The sequence below is a fragment of the Apiotrichum porosum genome, assembly GCF_003942205.1.
Source record: "Apiotrichum porosum strain DSM 27194 chromosome Unknown scaffold_10, whole genome shotgun sequence".
In the NCBI taxonomy this organism is placed as follows: Eukaryota; Fungi; Basidiomycota; class Tremellomycetes; order Trichosporonales; family Trichosporonaceae; genus Apiotrichum; species Apiotrichum porosum.
In genome coordinates this window covers 927,027-946,893 of record NW_021167117.1, presented here as the reverse complement: position 1 = coordinate 946,893, position 19,867 = coordinate 927,027, and the positions used below count along the sequence as shown (strand labels likewise).

Below are 19,867 nucleotides of genomic sequence, written 5' to 3'. Positions count from 1 at the left end.
ACCGAAGGTGTTCAGCGGTGGGGGCACAGTGCACAGCCACTGATCCCACAGATGGCTGTTTGAGAATCAAAATAGCGGGCCGCTAGAACGAAAGCATCACATGTCTATGACCTGGGGGGTATGGGGGCTTAGGGGAAGTATAGAGAAACTTGAATGTGTCAGAACCTCAGGAGGGAGCGCAGTGTGCACGATGAAATGTGCGGAGAGCAGCACTACAACTTGGCTGGGACATTTTATTACCCTTCGTTCTTATCCAACCTCTGCACACGTATCATAAGCGGCGCCGAAGTGTAACACATGTGCAGTGCAGTGCATAATGCACTGTATTGCACGTTAGCCTCCATGCGTACCCGGTGGTATCTGTAGTCAAAACGTTGGACGCTGGCCTATGGACTGCGGTGACGTCAGAGTGATGAGTGGTAGTGATGAGTGGTCTTGTTGGGCGACCGTGGCCACCCAAGTTGATCACGGTAGGATAAGCGGCCGTCTGTCAGAATACTTGAGCGCGCCGGTGTCAAGGTGAGACGACGACTGCCTGTGCGTGAGGGATGCCAGACCACATCTCTCGCCACAATCTCGTCTTCGGCCTCGTCCGCCACCCAATTGTGCCCGTAATTTGCTGCCGCCGCCACTCGATCCGGAGGGGAGACGTCGGGTGACATCCGGGCTGTTCATGCACTCCTCCGCATCTCCCTCACCAACCCATCCATTCCTTTCACCCCCCTTCGTCATGGTCTTTCGCGACAAGCCGGACGACCTCGCAGCGGCTGCCGAAGAGTACGAGCTCGAGGGCAACGCGCAGGACAATGACCCCCTCCTGCCCCGGTACGAGGCCCGACCTTCGTCGCCTTCCGTTCGCTCCAAGGCAGCGATAAGGCGGAGGCTGTCTCCGTGCAAGGTGCTCTCTCTATTCATTGGCACCCTCTTCGGAATGCTTGCCATCATCACTATTGTTGCCGTATGCTTTGCGCCGCCGTCTGCCCTCGCTGAGTGGGATCGGCTCCCACCTTCACTCAAAGAATGGCTCAACACCTTGATCCCCGACATTGAGGAGGAGCTCAAGGACAACGCCGACTTCCCAACCAAGTACGTGTCCAACCTTTTGAGTCTTTGCTGACTGTAAGCGTGGGTTACGCTGGACCGACCCCCACCGGATCTGAGTGAGTCGTCTGACACCTCCAACCCGGCACGCGTTGTGCGCACGTCCATGGCTGACACCACAGGGCGGCGCTTCTTGCTACGGCCACCAAGCTTCCGATGTACACTGCCGTGGCCCCTCTCGTGCCCCCGCCATCCAAGAGCGAAGGCTTCAGCATTATCCAGCACTGGGGTAACCTGAGCCCCTACCACTCTGTCAAGAGCCACGGTCTGCCCGACAGCTCGCAGATCATCCCGCAAGGATGCGAGCTTGACGAGATGCACTGGCTGCAGCGTCACGGGGCCCGCTATCCTACCTCGAGCCCCCGTGGCCCTGCCGGGTTTGCCATGCGCATTGACAAGGCCAAGGGATGGAAGGCCTCAAGTCGCCTCGAGTTCCTCAACGACTGGTCTTACAAGCTCGGCGCCGAGCTCCTCACCCCCTTTGGCCGTAGCCAGCTCTACAACCTTGGTGTCGCTGCCCGCGTCAAGTATGGTTTCCTCCTCGACCGGTTCGAGGGCCGTCTCCCCGTTCTTCGCACCGAGTCCCAGGACCGCATGCTCCGCTCCGCTCAGAACTGGGCTGCTGGCTTCTTTGGTATCCCGGATACGAAGCAGCACAACCTCGAGGTGATGATTGAGGCCCCTGGTTTCAACTGCTCCCTGGCCCCCTACCACTCGTGTCCCAACGACCGCAAGGTCTACGAGCCTACCCAGGAGAAGCTCGCACAGTGGGACGCTGTGTTCCTCAAGAAGGCCCGCAAGCGCATCCAGAAGCAGATTACCGGCTACGAGCTTTCGTTCACGGACGTCAAGGAGATGGTGAGCTGAGCCACGTGTGATGGTCATGGCCAGCTTGCTAACGTACAGATGGACATGTGTGCCTACGAGACCGTTGCGCTCGGCCACTCTGCCTTCTGCAGCCTTTTCACTGTCGAGGAGTGGAAGGGATACGGCTACCGCAGCGACATTTACTGGTGGTACGCTGCAAGCTTTGGCAGCCCCGTCGCTCGCGCCGAGGGTCTGGGCTGGCTCCAGGAGCTCACTGCGCGTCTCACCCACACTCCTCTCACCACCTTCAACTCGTCTACCAACTCGACCCTTCACGACAAGGTTCACTTCCCTGTCAATGACCCCATGTACATTGACTTCACTCACGACACCACCTTCGCTCAACGTGAGTTTAACCCCTCAGTGTGCCCAACTGACATGCAGTCCTCCCTACCTTGAACCTCACCACCTTCTCGGCGGCTGGCCCGCCCCCTCTTGACCACATCCCGAAGGACTGGCCCTTCCTGTCGGCCAAGTTCTGCCCCTTCGCGACCAACCTCCAGGTCCAGGTCCTCACATGCTCGGACAGCGCGCTTAACCGCACCAAGACCCAGGACGAGGGCCTGTTGTCCGAGTGGTGGCCGTTCAACGATGACGAGGACGAGGACACGACCCGTGCTCGCAAGCGTGACGACGAGGACGAGGACAAGGAGCCCGTGGTCGAGTCGGGCAGCAAGTCTCGCTACGTCCGTCTCATTCTCAACGACGCTCCTGTGCCCCTCACCGGCGTCAACGGATGCAAGCAGAACGACGACGGCCTGTGTGCCCTCGACTCGTTCGTCTCGTCCATGCAGACCCTTATTGGCGAGGTGGACTTTGACCACGACTGCCGTGCAGGTGAGCTCCTACAAGGTAGACATTGAACTGACGCCAGACTATGAGTACGACGCCGATGACATTACGGATGGTCGCCCTGTGCGCAGGTAACATCTGGGTCTTGGCATCGTTGTGCTTTTCTTCCCTTTGTTCACATTTATCTCTTGTCTCCCTCTCCACGGGCGCTCGTCATCTCGCCGCCCCTCGTGCGTTGTAGAACGCATGCATATCGATGCACCAATTGACACCGTACGGCTGTATGTGTGGACAATGCCCTCGCCGTCAGCTCATGCGCTCAAACTGGTGGCGAGGCTGCCGGTCATGTCCCCAGCGGGATAAAGAGTGCTCGCCCACGCACGCGGCCATATCGTTTCTATCTCCCCTGTCTCATCTGGTGGGTTGTGGCTGTAGAACGAATGCATGTGATGCAAATTACTATGCAGGTGCTGAGGTCTAGGGAGATATGCAAGGGGGGTACAGAGTGGTGGTGGGGATGGCTGTGTGATGGTTGTTGGGGGTTGGGCTGTACAAGCGCTCTCTCTTCGCGCTCATCCCTTTTGGAGGTAAAGATACGGGTGGTGTGAGACACACCTTGCCGTCACCAGCCAAGTGACATTATACTCGAGGCTGTGTGATGCTGGTACTCGGTGGACCTTGGCCAGTGGCTTTCCAGTAGGCCTGCTGGCTGAGTGTGGTCCAACCAAACTGAGGAGGAGCCAGCTCATGCCAATGGTCGAGCTTCCTGCTCCAGTGCCCTCTGCTTCTTGAGGGCGAGCGACTTGAACAAGTGTGCCAAGTTTTCGTACACGACAAACGTCGTGCAGGTTCCCGGCAGGATGCGGATTGCGTTGGTGCCGAGACCCTTGTAGAGGCCGACAAAGCCCTCGTTACGCCATATATGGGAGATGACGCGCGGGATCGTAAAGTCGGGTCCGTTTGCGTTCTGCGAAAGGAGGTTAGAGAAATCTTGAACACGGCTGGGCCAGGTGACCGGTAACCGTCACCTGGAAGTCTTGTCTGGGTACTCACCTGGATGCGGGCACGGACGACCTGGTACGGGTATGTCAAGGCAATGGCGACAAACTTGGACGCTCCCGAGGCAAGGATGTACTCCCAGTTGGTCTGGACGTCAGCACACGCTCCTCTCCCACTCAGAGGTCCGCGCCACCACTCACGAGCTTTTCGTCCTCGGGCCTGAACTCGATACCGCGGTGAGCGAATTTCCTCTTCTTGAGCTCGACGCGCGCCCGCTTGATCTCCTCATAGGTCGCAAACTGGATACTGCCGTTGGAGACGCCGACAAGAGCGAGCAGTGAGCCGCGATACAGACCGCGCCAGCCCTCGGCGCTGTAGATGCGACCAAAGCTGTTAAACAGGCCATTGTAGGCTCCTGGAGCGTTATGCGGGGTCGCAAACACACGAGTCTTGACGACCCAGATCGGGTTGGTGAGCATGGCGGTGATTGCTGATGCCTCGGCAGCAGCGAGGAGGTGTTGGCCAGCAGAGGTGCGGTATGTTGGGTCGCCGCCCTGCATTTGCTTTTTGATCATGTTGTAACTGAAGCCGTCAGTGTATTGTCACAGGCGTGAGGCTGAGCATCTTGGACGCTGCAGCTGTAGGTGTAGCAGGCCACCCCCTACAGCCCTCGTCACACGATGGCTGATAGCCAGGCTCACGGTTCACTCACAACAAGAAGTACAGTCCCCAGCTTCCGGCGCCTCCGACTAGGTTCGGCACGAGACCGCGATACAGGCCACGCCAGCCGTCGGCCTTGACATACTCCTTGAGGACGTCAACGAGCGCGTGGCCAAACTTGGGCTTGACGTTTGTGTCGGCGAGCTGCATGCGCACCTTGACGAGGTCAAGCGGGTGCATCACCAGCGTCGCGACAGTTCCGGCTCCAAAGCCAGCGATGGCATGGTCCTAACCGTTGTGGAAAGAATCGGAAATGGGAGCAGCAAACGGCAGCAGTGGAGATACGAGGGGATGGGCGAGAAGAGGGTGGTCAGCGTCATAACAACGGCGGCGGCAAGGGGGGCATGCGCGGCCCAGACTCACGATTGACACATCGCCAAAGAGCGACGGCACAGACGAGGACGAGGCCATGGCGTGACCCTGTTCGGCGTCGGCGTCGGCGGCGACGGGTCGCGGGCCACCGAGGGTTGGATGTGGGTTGGTGGGGAGGGAGGGGCCGGACGGCGGCGGCGGCGGGGTGGATGATGGATAATGGCGATGTTGTGGTTGCTTGAATCGCCAAAAAGTTGGATTTGGCCGGTGCGGAGGGCTGGGCTCGGCTAAGACCCGGAGACTATTAGTACGCTGGAGGAATGGGCACACGACAAGCCGGGGGGATCGCGAGCTCGACGTCGTGCAACACAAGATGTCATTCATATACACAGAGGTCCAGAGATCCTAACCCATGCGTTGGGCGGCTAGAGCCAACACGAAACATTCGCTGCTGTGGGGGGAGCTGCAACACGCTAAAAGCCAGAGCTCGGAGCGGCGGGCTGGGCGGATGTGCGAGTCGCCAACTGCTCCGTTTTCGAATCACACGAAGCGGCACAGATAACCGCTCCGCCGTTTCTATCAATTACAGTCGCCCTACCATTATCCTGTACGCTACAGGCTGCGGCGCATGTCGTCCGCCGTCACTTGCAGTTGGCCCGTGTCCACTCGACTAGCGTCTTGAGCTCGTCCCACTGCCGCTGTCGCAATGGCGCGTCATCGTCGTCGGAGCGGCGTTGGGCAGCTTCACACTTGTCCACGAACGCCTTGGCCTCGGCGCGGTTGCAGAGGGGATGGGTCGAGATGGAGCTGTACCAACTGTCTGCTCAGCTCGCGGTCTGTTCCAAAAGACACTCAAGCTCACTATTTCGAGTTCCAATAGTCACCTGCAACCAGTTAGTGGATTGTCAAAGACGTCAACTGGACACACCTTCTCTCCGGTGCAGGGTGGCGTGGAGGAGGTCAGCGGTGGGATCCTGCGATTAGCTCGTGTGCAAAGATATTGCCAGCTTACGCCTTCATTATCTTGCGCGATGAGGTGACAGCTGTCAATGTCGTCGTTGGCGAGGTGGAGCGCTGGACGTTAGACCTGGAGCGAAAGGGCAGGAGTGAGGTGGTGCCGGGGAAGGAAGGCCTCGTTCTCTCAGCCCACACATCCAGAGACCAAGGCCAACGCCCACCCTTATAATGCTAGCTCTACTCACCTGCAATCACATAGCGGTGTTCTTGCAGCCCAGCAATCTCCCGCTTGAGCTCCGGCGCCCACAACTTGGTCCCAGGCTCCAGCGGTGGAGGTTCGCGCGCAAACAAACGCGACACAAGCTGGCTCGTTTTGCTCATGGCTGTTGACAGAGTACGCCTTGAAGCGAGGGTGTAAATAGAGTGCCAGGCCGAGTGTGGTATCGCGGACGATGTGTAGAGAACGTTGGGCAACATGCACACGAAAGTGTTGCGAGATGCAGCAGTTGCTCGCTGCTAACCGCGGACGTCATTGTGAGAAACCTGCCCGCAATCGGTCCGAGCGGCCCGGAAATACCATGTCTGCTAGTTGTACGGTTGCATGCTGTTCTCCCCATAATCCCTCGTGACACATCTGCCCACACTGTCTCCTCCTCTCTCTACGAAAAGTCCTGCGCGTCAAGCTCGCCGAGCAGCATGTTCGAGTCCTTCGAACCAGTGAGAACAATGGGCTCGACCGGGTGGAAGTCGACACCGGTGACAGTTCCCTTGTGCCCCGGCAGCTTGTACAGGATCTTGCCAGTCTCCAGATCCCAAACGGTAACCGTGCGGTCACCACCGCCGACGGCTATCCTCGCGCCGTTGTCGTGCTTGGACCAAGCACAGCGGATGAGCGTCTGCTCAAAGCCAGCAGGTGCGCCGCTCAAGCTGCGGTACACACGCATGGGGTCGGACGAGAATGGTCGCACATCGTAGATAATGAGCGCAGAGTCGAGCGAGTAGGTAGCGAGGTAGTTGCCGCTGGGGGAGAGTGACATTGAGGCAATCTGAAAAATGTCAGCTGTCTTGCGAGAGCGGTCAATGCAGCTAAACGTACAGTGTCGGCGTGACCATGCAGCGAGTACAGCACCTTCTTCGTCCGGAGGTCCCACACCTGAGGGTTAGTCCTGGCATTCGCGTTTGCAGTACACCCACCTTGACCTCGTTATCCACTCCTCCCACAAAGCACTGGTTGCCGTCCTTGCTCCACTCAACGGCAGTGACGGGACAATCGCGCTCGTCGTCAAACTCAGCCACGGGCTCCTTTGTGTCGATGGAGAGGTCCCACACGCGAGCAACACCGTCGTCACCTCCTGTCAAGACCAGCTCACGACCGCCCGAGATGGCCACGGCGATCGAGTTAAGGGGTCCAAAGTGCGCCGCGTAGCGGGCTAACCGCTCGCCATTGCGCAGGTCCGTCGCGATCAAGTATCCATCCGCGCCACCCGAGTACAGCGACTCGGAATCCAACGAGTAGGCAATGTCGAGGATTGCCTGCTTGTGGAGGTTTGGGAGGATGCCATAGTTCTCGTGGGGCGGGTACGTCTTCCACAGCGCTGGAACATTAGCATCATGTGTTAGACCGGTGCTCCAGGTCGTCGCCGTCACTCACAGATGCTGCGGTCGACCGAGCATGCCGCCAATGTTTGTCCAGATGGGTCAAACTTGCACGCCGTAATCTCGCCCTGGGGAGAGTCAGTACGCCTGCCCACCTTGCGGTTGTGACCTCTGCCTTTTGGGTTATGTTGAACTTACACCGTGAGCTCCCGCAAGCGAGACGATGGGCGCCTCGAGTCCCGAAGTCCTCTTGATGGTCCGCACAAGCGCGTTCTTGCGCTGTCCCTCACCCGATGACGCGACGGTGAGAGTCATGGTGTTCTCATCCTCATCCTCGACACGAGCACGCTTGGCGACGGCCATGCCGGGTCCCGATGGAGGGGGCGACTTGCGGACCGACATGAGGAGAATAACAAAAGTCGGGAGGGAGAAAAGAGTCTGTGGGAGGAGAGCCGGAAGGGGGCTAGGCGTCGAAGACTAGCGTTTCGGGGGTCGCACGTGTGAGTGTGTCTAAGACGTCGAGGGGGATGCCTGTTGGGCAAACTCGCGACAAGGTGTGGATGATGGCTGCGAGGAGATGGAGACGGTTGCTTGCGAGAGACTGGTGTTGGCTTGGAGCAGAGAGTGAGTACGGCGGGTTGCTGATCGTGAGAGAAATAAATGACGTGTGATATTACGTTGGTGTGCGCGTGTTGGTGGGACCTGCGGGATCAAATGTATCACTCCACCCACCTACCCCGCCCCGCCTGCGGGCTGTGTTGTGCTTGCACATGGAGTGGACGCCTTTGACCTCGCCGTTCTCTTCATCCAACAACAACAACAACAGCTCCCCATCTCTCGCGCGCGTCTACGCACCCCCTTCTCGCGGTCGCCAATGGCGAGCTAGACCCCGCGCACATAGCTCCGTTCCCAACAGTGCCATTTCCCCCCAGGCGCCCTCGCCGCCGAGCATGGCAACGCCCACGCGACGGGCCGCGTCGCGTTCAGCTGGACCTTCCTCGGCGCGTAGCAACAAGACTGCGACAAAAGGTGGCCCTCCAGCGTCGCCGCTCGCTGGGCGGGGGGACGATATCCCCATCGACCCTGCATTGCTGGAAGAAGACGCCACCTTGCAAGATGACCTCGACGCCGAAGGCGAGGTCGACGACGGGGTGGGATACTACATCCCCGTACGTCTCTGCATGCTGTGACCGACCTCCACCTCTGTGCATTGCTGACTATCTTTTCCAGGCAGAAGATTACTATTACCCGCCACAGCCCGTCGACGCGTACATGGACCACCTCAACGCCCCCATCCCACCCCCACTGTCCTACCTCAATGACCAGCCCGTTGCGTCGTCCTCGCGACTGTCGCTGGCCCCGACCGACTATGACCTCGCGTCCATCGGCGGCTCTATTGCGTCTCCCTTGTCCACCCTATCCAACGGCACTGTCAAGCGCAAGCGTGGTCGTCCAAGGAAGGTGCCCCAACCTAATGGAGTCAATGGAGCCAACGGAGCCAACGGAGCCAACGGAGCCAACGGGTCAGCTCCTCCAAAGTCCCACAAGGCCAAGCCCAAGTCGGGCACCAAGTCGGGCACGGGCACACCGGCGCCTGCTGCCAACGGCGACACACCGCACCATGTGACGCCCGAGACCGTCTGCTCTCTATGTGGTGGCACCGAGGGCAAGAATCGCGAAGGTGTGCGCGAAAAGATGGTCAGCTGCGTTCGCTGCGGTCGTTCTGGCCACCCGACGTGTCTCGGAATCACCAACCCGGATGTTGTCAAGAAGATGCGCAGCTACGACTGGTGCTGTATCGAGTGCAAGCCGTGCGAAGTGTGTCTCGACAAGGGAGAAGATGTGAGTTGCAAACCTGCGGTGCGCGCCGCTGACAATGTAGCATAAGCTACTGTTCTGTGACGGCTGTGACCGCGGCTGGCATAGCTACTGCCTGAACCCACCTCTGAACAGCCCGCCCAAAGGCAGTTGGTACTGTCCACTGTGTGTCGCCGACAAGGGACACAAGCCCAAAGCGAGCACCTCTAAATCCAAACTGGCAGCCTCCAAAGCCATGCCTACAAAGGGAACGCCCCTGGCCTCGAGCACTTCACGCAAGGGCAAGGACCGCGCTGTGGACGGCGACGGCGACGTCGAGACGCCCAAGCCAGCGCCTCGCAAGTCCCACCACAAAAAGGTCGAGAGACTGCCATCGGTCGAGCCGAGCCCAATTTTCGATACCCCCACTCCCAGGATCAAAATCAAGACGAACGGACTCAAGGACAAGGATAAAGATAAGGACAAGGACAAGGACAGGCGAAAGGCGCGAGCAGGGTCTTCGTCGGCGGACGCCGGCATTGGAAATGGCACACCGACAGGCATTGTCGTGCGGTTACGCGTCCCCAGCGCACGCAAGGACATGGAGGCGGAGGAGCAGGAGGAACAGGACCCCTACGGCGGCGTCTTGACTGGAGAGGATGCCGAGAACCAGCACACTCGAATTACCCAGGCTGACAAGGACATGTTCAACAAGTCTCTGAAGGCTGCCGAGACTAGACTGGGCGGCCCTCCACCACCGCTGTGGGACCCATTAGCCATGATCGCATCACCGACACCGACTCGGCCCTCAACCCCCGGCCCATCCAAGTCGACACCTGCTCCATCAACACCTGGCAAAGCTACACCCACCAAGGCCATCCCGGCCAAGACACCAGGTATTGCCACTCCCTTGTCCTCTGCCATGTCCCGTTCCCTGCGCGACCGAGTTCTCCTGCAACAAACAGCTTCCATTAGCGGCATCACCTCGGCGCTCGCCCCGGGAACGCCCATGACTAGTGACACTATGTCCAGCGGCCACCCAGAGAAGATTAACAAGATCCGCTTTGGTGTGTACGACATTGACACTTGGTACCAAGCCCCATACCCAGAAGAGTACGCCCAGGTCCCCGATGGTCGTCTCTGGCTGTGCGAGTTTTGCCTCAAGTACATGAAGAGTGGGTTCGTTGCCGGACGCCACAGGATGAAGTGCAAGGCACGACACCCACCGGGCGACGAAATCTACCGCGACGGTTCCATCTCGGTGTTTGAGGTCGACGGCAGAAAGAATAAGATCTACTGCCAAAACCTCTGTCTGCTCGCCAAAATGTTCCTCGACCACAAGACGCTCTACTATGATGTCGAGCCGTTCCTCTTCTACGTCATGACCGAGGTGGACGACTTGGGTGCTCGGTTCGTCGGCTACTTTTCCAAGGAGAAGCGTACGCCACAGAACAATGTCAGCTGCATCATGACCCTCCCGGTTCGCCAACGCAAGGGCTGGGGCCAGCTTCTTATTGATTTCAGTGAGTTAATCTCCGCCGGATCCAACTGACGCCAGGCTACTTGCTGTCCAAAAAGGAAGGCCGCGTGGGATCACCCGAACGCCCGCTGTCTGGTCTTGGCGCGCTCAGCTACCACAGCTACTGGCGGCTCACCGTGTTCCAGTATCTGCACAAGGCTACTGAACGTGCGACAATAGAGGGTGAGTTGAAGACAGCGGATTGACTAACTCTTAGACATCTCCGTGGCTACGTCCATGACGCACGAGGACATTTACGTGACTCTCCGCGACAACGACATGATCAAGGTCTTTGAGACTCCGCCTTCGTCAACTCCGGCCAACCGCTCAAAAGCGCGCGGGCGTGGACGTCCACCAAAGAACCCACGCCGCGAGCGTCGCGAGTCTGAGGAAGAGGCGGTGGAGGGCAAGGAGCCCAAGGTCGCGATTCCGGAGCGGTACGAGATTGTTCCCAACCGCGACGTCATTGATGTGGCGATCCGCAAGTACGAGGCGAAGGGATATCTCAAGCTCCGTGCCGAGCGACTCCAGTACACGCCGTTCCTCACCACTCGTGACCCGATCGCGCCGCCGCCGCCGCTTGCCGCCGCGCTGGTCACTGGCGGCCGCGCCAATGGCCACGGTTTCCACTCGGACACGCCGTCCTCGAGCAACAAGGAGATTCTATCCACTCCTGTTGACCCGGACGTCATGGACGTGGATGCCAAGGGCGAGCCCAGCACCCCAGACTCGAAAGACAGGGTGGTCACGGGCGAGGACCAGGCGACGCTCGACCTTGTGGCGGCCTTGTCTGCTTCGCCGACGCGTCACCTGCGCAAACGCAGCGTGCCCATGATCACGAGCCCAGAGCGTTCCGAGCGATCGGAACGAGCGTCCAAGCGCCGCCGCAGTGTAGCTAGCCCCGTGTCGCGGCGTCACAGCTTGCGCGGGGGTGACGACCTGGCCACGCCCACACGCAGCCACCGGAAACGGCCGAGCGTGACCCCGCGCAAGGTGATTGTGGAGGATGATGACGACGAGGAGTGGGGAGACGAGGACGCGGAGGGCGAGGATGAGGACGCGGAGGGTGAGGATGACGAGGAATATGAGGGTTAGCTGTGTGTGCAGAGGTATACAACTTGTATGTTATAAGTGGCTTATATCGCGGGAGCTTGACCACAGCGAGGAGAGATGGGTACAGCCTGGAGGTGAGCGTGACTTGTGCTGAGCAATATCGGTACGGGTGAGTGACATTGGCGGCGGGTGAGCAATATCAGCCACACCATTGGATGTCCCGCAGACAGTCAGTCACCACCTATGCATGCAGGGAACAAGGAGAGACTATGACCAATGCATCGAGCCGTATGCATACCTGCCCCGCGTTTGACAACCAGACGCTCGCATGGACGGCTGCGACGGCCCCATGTCCTGATCCGCCGACGTCGCCTGATATGACATTGCTGCCACCTGCCGAGGCCGAGCCGACTCGCGGCTCGCGGCGTCCTGGCCGTCCTGAAATCCAATCCACCCAACAACTGTGGGTGGTTGGTTTCGTTTTGATTTCCAAAAATCGCCGCTTACACCCCGTTTTCCACCCAACCCACCCACTCAAAAGTCGGCTACTCCCTTCCTAGCCATCGACAACAACACACCAAAGCACCATGCGTACCTCGCTGTTCCGCTCTGCGCTTGCGCGCGCCGTCCCTCCCGTCCCCGCCCGCCGCGTCCCTGCGTCGCCGCTCGTCCTCGCCAGGCCACGGGTGCTGGCTGCCGCGCGTGCTCCCGTGAGGATGTTCTCCGCCTCGGCTCGTGAGTAGCTTTGGGGGCAGAGAGATACAGTGAGGGGGTGCCCCCCTTTTCTCTGCTATGTGTTCTGTCTTAAGAACAGGGAGACGGTGCTGGGCATTTCCCGCGTGGACAAGAGCTGCACAAACTGACACTAGCTCCCCCCCAGCTGCCCGTCACGATGAGATTGTTCGCCCTGCCCCTGGTACTGGGTGAGTCACCGGTCACCAGTCACCAACCGAGCGTCTGCGCCTTTGGCTGGTTGCTGATAAGCAGCATCAAGGTGACCTACGAGGACTCGAACGGGAAGGTGATCAAGACGATTGAGGGTAACGAGGGCGACAACCTCTTGTTGCTGGCCCACGAGCACGACATTGACCTCGAGGGTGAGTTTGCAGCTCTGGGTCTGGGTCTGGGTCAGGCGGGTGCGGTGTTGGGATGCCGACGGCCTAGCTGTCGTCTGGCGACTATGGCTGGACCATACCGGGACTGCTGTTCACCACGCCCGCGCCGGAGCTCCGGAGAACCGCGCAGTTGATCGACCTGCGACACTTGTGTGTGGACCGGATCTCCGGGTCGGAACATTATGTCAACACCTGTCTACTACACTTATGGCCGGCGCTAACAGGCCCAGGTGCATGCGAGTGTTCGGTCGCCTGCTCAACATGTCACGTCGTTGTCGAGCCCAAGTTCTTCGACAAGCTGCCCGAGGCAGACGACGAGGAGAACGACATGCTCGACCTGGCCTTTGGCCTCGAGGACACCTCACGTCTAGGCTGCCAGGTCAAGCTCGCACCAGAGATTGACGGTATCAGGGTGAGTTTTGGCCGCACGCGAGGATGGAGCTGTGCGCTGTACGCTGTGCACCGTGCTCTGGCTTGGGGCTGCACGATCAGTGTAACCCACTTGGCAGCCCCGCTGTGTCGCCTCTGTAGCTCGTTCTTCAGCTGACATGATCCCAGGTCAAGATCCCCTCTGCCACGAGGAACATGTATGTTGACGGTGAGTGACGCATGCGCGAGACCATGGCGGATGGAGATGGAGAGGAGGGGTACGTGAGCGACGAAAGGAAGTGGTGGAGGAAGGCATGCGGCGGAGGAAGGCAACATCCTTTAACCAACCCCGATCACCAAGCTGGCCGCTGACTCTCCCAGGCTCTAAGGCTCGCACGCACTAGACGGGGAGATCGATTCACATTATGCACACCACTTGTATTCTGAGGACACACATGTTCGCGGCGCCGCACGGGGTACGGTACGACGGGTTGGGACGATGGGGCTGGGGGAGGTACGGGACAGGTGTGCGGGTTATGTCGCTGCGGAACTCGGGAGCCTCGACAGATAACTCTGCTGTGGAGCTCAGAGGGATAGCAAGGGGGACGGGTTAGCGACACCACGCGTTTTGCTCATTGCGAAAACGGCGGAAGTGGATACCTCCCAGGACGCAGGTCGCATAGGAGCAGAGCGTCGCGGGACGCTCAACATCAACACCCGCCATACGGTGTGCGTTCAGGCCTTGTTCACTGGCGTCCATCGCGTTCTGATGAGGATGGTACTGCAGATTCCATTGCATTGTTGTGGTGCATTTGCCGCTCTGTGGACCCTTTCCATGGCCACTGGAAATTAGTCAATAAAGAGCATGGTTGTATCTATGACTCGTTGCGGCGCAGTCAGCCGTGCAGGTTCACCCGGCCATCCGAGACCCACAACAGCACGCAATGCCCATACTAGAGTCACATCGAGGCTCACCAGAGCCTATGCTAACAAACCCGCTCCCCCACGCTCCACAGTTCTAGCCAGAGCGGTGAGGGATCACACACACCGTTGCCCCCGTACACCTGGTTCCCAGCGCACCGGCACTTCTTACCGCAGGCGCTGCGCTGTTGCCGGAACGGCCGCGGCAGCGGCGGCGGCGGCGTCCTCCTCCTCCTCTTCCTCCTCCTCTCCATCCTCGTCGTCCTCGTCGTCGAACAGTCGGCCATTACGTGCCTCCTTTGGCGCGGTCTCGCCCTCGCCGGCACCCTGGGGGCCCGAACCGTCCTTCCATCGTCCCTTCCAGTCCACCTGCTGGAGCTCGTCGTACCGCTCTGGCCGCTCGCGCAGCCAGCGCATACGGGGTCCGCTCCTGGCGCGCTCCGACACTTTAAAGCCGTATATGCGCGGGACGTAGACCTTGCCGAGGGCGGGGCGCTGTCCGCCGTGAATGTTGGGGTTGGTCAGAGTCTCGCCGCCGACAGCGCCGCCCCTTGGCGACGGCGACATGTGGCGGTCTGACGGGGTGGCGGCCGAGCTGGTGGCGCCGCCGGCCTGTCCCGGTGCGAAGGGTGCCGAGAGGAGCTCGGGGTAGGTCTGGAAGAAGAGCGGGGAGAACGAGGTGCCAAAGAAGGCGCCGTCGACCTGCGAATACTTGCTGCTGGGCGGGGTGTAAATGTCGCCACAGTTGGGGCAGTAGAGCTTGACAGTGTCAATGCCGGGCATGTCGGAACGGCCGCAGGGGAGGACGTGGGTGGAGTGGCAGAACACGCGGGGGCAGCAGCCAAAGTGACCAGCCTCGTACTTTTCAACCTGGCCGTTAGCTTGGTGGAGGCAGGAGGCAGCTCACCATCATGGCAAGTCCCGGCTTGGTCAGGATAAAGCGCTGGTGCACGAGACCGTACAGCAGCTCAGCCGACGACTCGACAATCGACACGTCTGGAATCTTGGCCGAGTCCTCCTCTGTGACGTATGAGCGCACGATTCCCAGGCAACCGGCAAGTCAGTGAGTACTACACACCTGGCTCGACGTCAAGCACCATCTCCAGCGCCTCCTTCCAAAAGGGGACGAGCGATTGCAGGCCTGAGAGTCAGCGTGGGCAGGGGGCAAGGCGCCTTACCAGTGAGGTTGAAGTCGTCCTCGATAAAGTCCTCGTGGACCTCGCAGAAGTAGTCGTGCCCAGGCAGCGAGGTGAACCAGGTCTGCACACGTTTATCAGCATGGCAGTTGGTGACAGAACAGCAAGCGTTCAACTACTCACAATCCACGTCAAGGTAGAGGTCTCGTCCGATGAGCCTTGGGAAGAAGAGTCTTAGCATCAGTCAGCTCATGGCTGGGGGACGAGGGAGACATGCTGGCTTGGTTGCCATGCAGCCGGCGCGAACGACGACTTACCGAACTCGAGCTCGTCCTCGTCATGTTCCAGGTCGTCGCCCTGCATGTCGCGCACGCTCATCTCGGCGTAGCGGTGAAGGGTAGGGTCCATGTGGTGCACAGGTGGTGAGTGTACTGGCCTGGCTGGAAGCGCGGCCAATGTACGAAAGCGAGGGAGGAGGGAAGGGGATGCTGCTGTTCGAGCGAGCGATGTGTTGGTGCCGTGTGTCCGAGAAGCTGCCTCGAGTCGGGATGTGTCGCTCTACAAGAGAGATGCCGCAGTGGGTGGGGGTATGAGGAGGGGGTGCACGCGCGCAAGAAAGGGCGGAGACAAAGAGAGAGTAGAGGGTGTCGCTGTGCTGAGCGAGAGATGGGTATGGATGTGTGTGGTGGTTGCCTGTGATGGAATTGCACAACACCCTGTGTGCTCTGGGTCGGCCGGTCTCCCCCCCCAGCCAGGCCAGCCAGGGGAGCCTGCGTAATGAGACAGCCCAGGCAGCGGCGCGCGCAGAGGGGGTGCCACAACGGGCACAACGCGTCCGCCAGCTCTATATCGCCGCGGCAGGCACAAGGATGTTGCCACGCGAGAAACACGCGCCTCCCACGAGACTATCACGTGATCTTAGATTATGCCTGCCACTGCCAGCCCTTAAACGCGCCACCCCGGATCCAAAATGGTACAACGGCACAGGCGCGCAGGGAGCGTCACCGCCGCCGTCACACACAGAGAGACTGTACAGATGGTGTGGCCTGGGCCGCCTGTGGGGTTGTATCGTGCTGTCCGGGTCGGTCTCCTCTGTATCCCCTGTTCTCTCTGTGTTTCTCTCTCCTTCTCATACTCTATAACACACACTCTCTCTCACCTTCTCTCTCACTACACCGTCGCGCCCGTCTAGTCTCCTCTGTCACGCCCTTTACTACCCTATACATATAACTTTGCCTAACATGGACGAGGAGTACGACGTAAGTACCATCGCACCAAACCCCGTTCTCGTCCCATTCAACTCCACACCCACCTGTGTTTGCCGCCGTCCAGTCCCCTCTGTTACAATACATGCTGACCACCATGTCTCTTCCAGGTCGTTGTTCTCGTAAGCATCATGCTACCCGCTCCATACCTCTCGGGGAAAGCTGACCCCTCGCGCACAGGGCACTGGCCTCACCGAGTGCATTCTCTCGGGCCTCCTGTCCGTCGATGGCCAGAAGGTCCTCCACATGGACCGCAACGACTACTACGGTGGTGCCAGTGCGTCCTTGAGCCTGTCCCAGGTACGTCACGGATACTCTGATGGCCTCCATTGTACCCAGTCACTCACACGTCGTTCCCACAGCTCTACCAGAAGTACCGTGGCTCCCCGGCTCCCGAGAGCCTCAACCTGGGCCGCGACCGCGACTATGCCGTCGACCTCATCCCCAAGTTTATCCTCGCTTCGGGAGAGCTCACCAAGATCCTCGTCCACACCGAGGTCACCCGCTACCTCGACTTTAAGCAGATTGCCGGCTCGTATGTCTACCGTGACGGCAAGATCTCCAAGGTCCCCTCCAACGAGTCGGAGGCTATCCGCAGCCCCCTCATGGGTCTCTTTGAGAAGCGTCGTGCCCGCAACTTCTTCCTCTACGTCCAGAACTGGCGTGAGGACGACCCCACGACCCACCAGAGTGAGTTGTGTGGCGGCCATCTCTCCCCGGCTATTCTCCGAAGCGAGTCGCTGACCACGGCGACACACACAGACTTTGACGTGACCACCAGCTCGATGCGTGAGCTCTACAAGAAGTTTGGTCTCGAGCCCGGAACCCAGGACTTTATTGGCCACGCCATGGCCCTCTGGCAGGACGACTCGTACATTGACAAGCCCGCCCTCCCGACCATCAAGCGTATCAGCCTCTATGCGCAGTCGATGGCTCGTTACGGCAAGTCGCCTTACATCTACCCCCTCTACGGTCTTGGCGAGCTGCCCCAGGCCTTTGCCCGTCTCTCTGCCATCTACGGCGGTACCTACATGCTCGACAAGAAGATCGAGTCGGTCAACATTGACGCCGACGGCAAGTTCACCGGTGTCACCTCGGACGGCGAGACTGTCAAGGCCAAGAAGGTCATTGGTGACCCCAGCTACTTTGGCGCCGGCGAGGAGCCCACCGAGGGCGGCAAGCTGCGCGTCATTGAGACTGGCAAGGTTGTCCGTGCCATCTGCATCATGAAGCACGCTATCCCCGGCACCGACGATGCCGACTCGTGCCAGATCATTATCCCTCAGGGCCAGGTCGGCAGGAAGAACGACATTTGTGAGTCCACACTGCCTCCCCAAGCGAGCATTACGTTTTACTGACGTCCCTCTTAGACGTGTCGTGTGTCAGCGCAGCGCACAATGTCTCGGGAGCCGGCACCTGGCTCGCAGAGGTCTCGACCATTGTCGAGACTTCAGTGCCCGAGCGTGAGATCCTCCCTGGTCTCCAGCTCCTCGGCAACGTTGTCGACAAGTTTGTCTCCATCGAGCCCCTGTACGAGCCCACCGAGGACGGCACCACCTCCAACATCTTCATCTCAAAGTCGTTTGACGCCTCGTCCCACTTCGAGTCGGTTGTTGACGACGTGAGTTGACAGTTGGGCCGGGACACTGGAAAAATGACAACTGTACTGACAAATTCCCCCACAGGTCAACGACCTCTGGCTGCGTATCAAGGGCGAGCCCCTTGTCCTCCAGAAGCGCGAGACCGAGCTCGAGTCGGCTTAGTAGATTGCAACAGACCCAGTATGATACTCTTTATTTCAGTAGCGCGGATGGTGGTGTGTGGACGGCATGGGATGGATGGACGTCAATTGCACTGACCGTTCGCGGACATTGTTGCTCTGGGTTCAACCATGTGGGCTACGAGGGTGGCGGGCCAGGTCCAGTCCATATGATCCACGTTGCATCGCGAGTATGGCCGGCCACACCCATCTGATGCAACGTGCGTTTGTCTATGTAGCGTCTCCGGTCTAAATCTAGTCATGGTGATGCTCCTGCCTTGACTCGGCGAGGCTATCTTTGGAGACAATCTTGATGCCCCGGCGCTTACGCCACAGTGCCAAGCCTTCGTTGAAGGCTTTACGGCCCGTGCCGTCTGTGATGAACTGCATGGTGACGCCCAGCGACTCGACTTCGAAATTGCGGTGCTCGTCGTCAAAGAAGAGCTGTGGTTTCGTTTGTGAGCTGGGTTGTGTGTGCAGATGGCAAACGAGCTCACCATCTCCTCGTAGGGGATACCAGTTTTCTTGTGGATCGCCTTGAAGTGCTTGAGCTTGGATGCTGGGCAAGTCAGTCGTCTGGGCCCGAGCCCGGATAGCCGGCTCCACAAGGCCAAAACACACAAGGATAGATTTCCATCTGGCGGTCAGCTTTTGTCTTGCTCCAGTCAAGTTGCAAACGTACAGTCTGAAAGTAGGATGACGAGCGAACAATCTTGCCGTCAATGTCGGGGACGAGGAGGAGACTCAACGCCTCACGCGCACTGAAGGTCAGCTCAATCAGCCCAGACGATGAACTCACAGGTCGCCCTCGCCCGTACGCGATGCGATGGCAATGTGGATACGACGTTCCTTGAGCTCTTTCAGAATACCAGGCACTTCGGGGTAAAAGTCGAGACTGTTGCCTCGCCTGCTGTCAGCTCACAGTCTCAATCCTTGCAGCCGCGCACCTGTCAGTCAGATGGTTGATGTCGTCGGCATGGCGCTTCAGCGGCGGGCTAATGTGAGCTTGGCAGGGGTCAGTGGGATGCAAGACGTTGGAATAAAAAGCGTACTGTCGATCCATAGGTCCCACAGAGTGTAGCTGCGAGAGTGTCAGACGAGTTGGCAACGGGGCGCGGCCCAACTCACTCGAGATCAAACACCATGGCGAGTGGCCAAGCGGCTGGGTCGTCCTCTGTGCGCAACTGCCATCCGCCAGGAGGAGTGCGAGGCTCGGGGGGAACTGTCCTTCTCGGCATTGGGATGGAGGGAAGGAAGATGGGGGTATAAGCTGGCCACGGATCCACAGAGAGACCGGTTACAGAAACACATAACGCGAGCGTCCGGAGCATTCTGCCCCAGCCATAGTCGGTTTGTGCACCACCTCCACTCTGCAACGCGACTCACCCACCCACCCATCGATGACGTGTAATTGACCTGCTCCATCGGATTTCACCGGTCCGGCTGCACGACGTGTGATAAGCACCCAAATGGCCCCCGCCGCCCCTGAAATGGCCGCACATAGAATCCGAGTCATCGACCAACGGGTCGGTGCAGCTCAGCAAAAGTCTGTGTTTCGTATCTCCATCTTGTAAACTCTCCCCAACAAC

At 59.4% G+C, this 19,867-nt stretch overlaps 8 protein-coding genes across 8 annotated transcripts; 3 read left to right on the top strand and 5 right to left on the bottom strand.

Annotated features, from left to right (window-relative positions):
- Positions 1-730: 730 nt before the first annotated feature.
- On the top strand, positions 731-2,831 carry EHS24_001479 (uncharacterized protein; the record flags this gene model as incomplete). Its single annotated transcript, XM_028617272.1, has 5 exons — positions 731-1,086; positions 1,125-1,160; positions 1,224-1,959; positions 2,008-2,314; positions 2,353-2,831. 5 exons carry the CDS (start codon positions 731-733, stop codon positions 2,829-2,831), a joined length of 1,914 nt encoding a protein of 637 aa, XP_028474579.1.
- Positions 2,832-3,505: 674 nt separating this feature from the next.
- EHS24_001478 (uncharacterized protein) lies at positions 3,506-4,890 on the bottom strand (the record flags this gene model as incomplete). The annotated part of the gene is made up of 5 exons (XM_028617271.1): positions 3,506-3,727; positions 3,814-3,906; positions 3,960-4,341; positions 4,472-4,707; positions 4,843-4,890. The coding sequence occupies 5 exons, from the start codon at positions 4,888-4,890 to the stop codon at positions 3,506-3,508; spliced, it is 981 nt and encodes a 326-aa protein (XP_028474578.1).
- Positions 4,891-5,432: 542 nt separating this feature from the next.
- Positions 5,433-6,129, bottom strand: EHS24_001477 (uncharacterized protein; the record flags this gene model as incomplete). Its single annotated transcript, XM_028617270.1, has 5 exons — positions 5,433-5,598; positions 5,654-5,675; positions 5,720-5,765; positions 5,804-5,865; positions 5,994-6,129. The coding sequence occupies 5 exons, from the start codon at positions 6,127-6,129 to the stop codon at positions 5,433-5,435; spliced, it is 432 nt and encodes a 143-aa protein (XP_028474577.1).
- Positions 6,130-6,407: 278 nt separating this feature from the next.
- On the bottom strand, positions 6,408-7,707 carry EHS24_001476 (uncharacterized protein; the record flags this gene model as incomplete). The annotated part of the gene is made up of 5 exons (XM_028617269.1): positions 6,408-6,794; positions 6,845-6,901; positions 6,943-7,343; positions 7,400-7,472; positions 7,543-7,707. The coding sequence occupies 5 exons, from the start codon at positions 7,705-7,707 to the stop codon at positions 6,408-6,410; spliced, it is 1,083 nt and encodes a 360-aa protein (XP_028474576.1).
- Positions 7,708-12,300: 4,593 nt separating this feature from the next.
- On the top strand, positions 12,301-13,601 carry EHS24_001475 (uncharacterized protein; the record flags this gene model as incomplete). Its single annotated transcript, XM_028617268.1, has 6 exons — positions 12,301-12,448; positions 12,594-12,636; positions 12,701-12,810; positions 13,059-13,240; positions 13,387-13,426; positions 13,579-13,601. The coding sequence occupies 6 exons, from the start codon at positions 12,301-12,303 to the stop codon at positions 13,599-13,601; spliced, it is 546 nt and encodes a 181-aa protein (XP_028474575.1).
- A 685-nt stretch (positions 13,602-14,286) lies between these two features.
- Positions 14,287-15,662, bottom strand: CKB1 (casein kinase 2 regulatory subunit; the record flags this gene model as incomplete). The annotated part of the gene is made up of 6 exons (XM_028617267.1): positions 14,287-14,979; positions 15,026-15,138; positions 15,197-15,259; positions 15,297-15,378; positions 15,438-15,472; positions 15,572-15,662. The coding sequence occupies 6 exons, from the start codon at positions 15,660-15,662 to the stop codon at positions 14,287-14,289; spliced, it is 1,077 nt and encodes a 358-aa protein (XP_028474574.1).
- Positions 15,663-16,495: 833 nt separating this feature from the next.
- On the top strand, positions 16,496-18,282 carry GDI1 (rab GDP-dissociation inhibitor; the record flags this gene model as incomplete). The annotated part of the gene is made up of 7 exons (XM_028617266.1): positions 16,496-16,513; positions 16,630-16,641; positions 16,700-16,819; positions 16,882-17,209; positions 17,282-17,833; positions 17,890-18,140; positions 18,205-18,282. 7 exons carry the CDS (start codon positions 16,496-16,498, stop codon positions 18,280-18,282), a joined length of 1,359 nt encoding a protein of 452 aa, XP_028474573.1.
- Positions 18,283-18,533: 251 nt separating this feature from the next.
- On the bottom strand, positions 18,534-19,423 carry EHS24_001472 (uncharacterized protein; the record flags this gene model as incomplete). The annotated part of the gene is made up of 8 exons (XM_028617265.1): positions 18,534-18,722; positions 18,776-18,837; positions 18,900-18,915; positions 18,961-19,039; positions 19,078-19,173; positions 19,226-19,283; positions 19,331-19,359; positions 19,407-19,423. The coding sequence occupies 8 exons, from the start codon at positions 19,421-19,423 to the stop codon at positions 18,534-18,536; spliced, it is 546 nt and encodes a 181-aa protein (XP_028474572.1).
- Between the last annotated feature and the right edge of the window lie 444 nt (positions 19,424-19,867).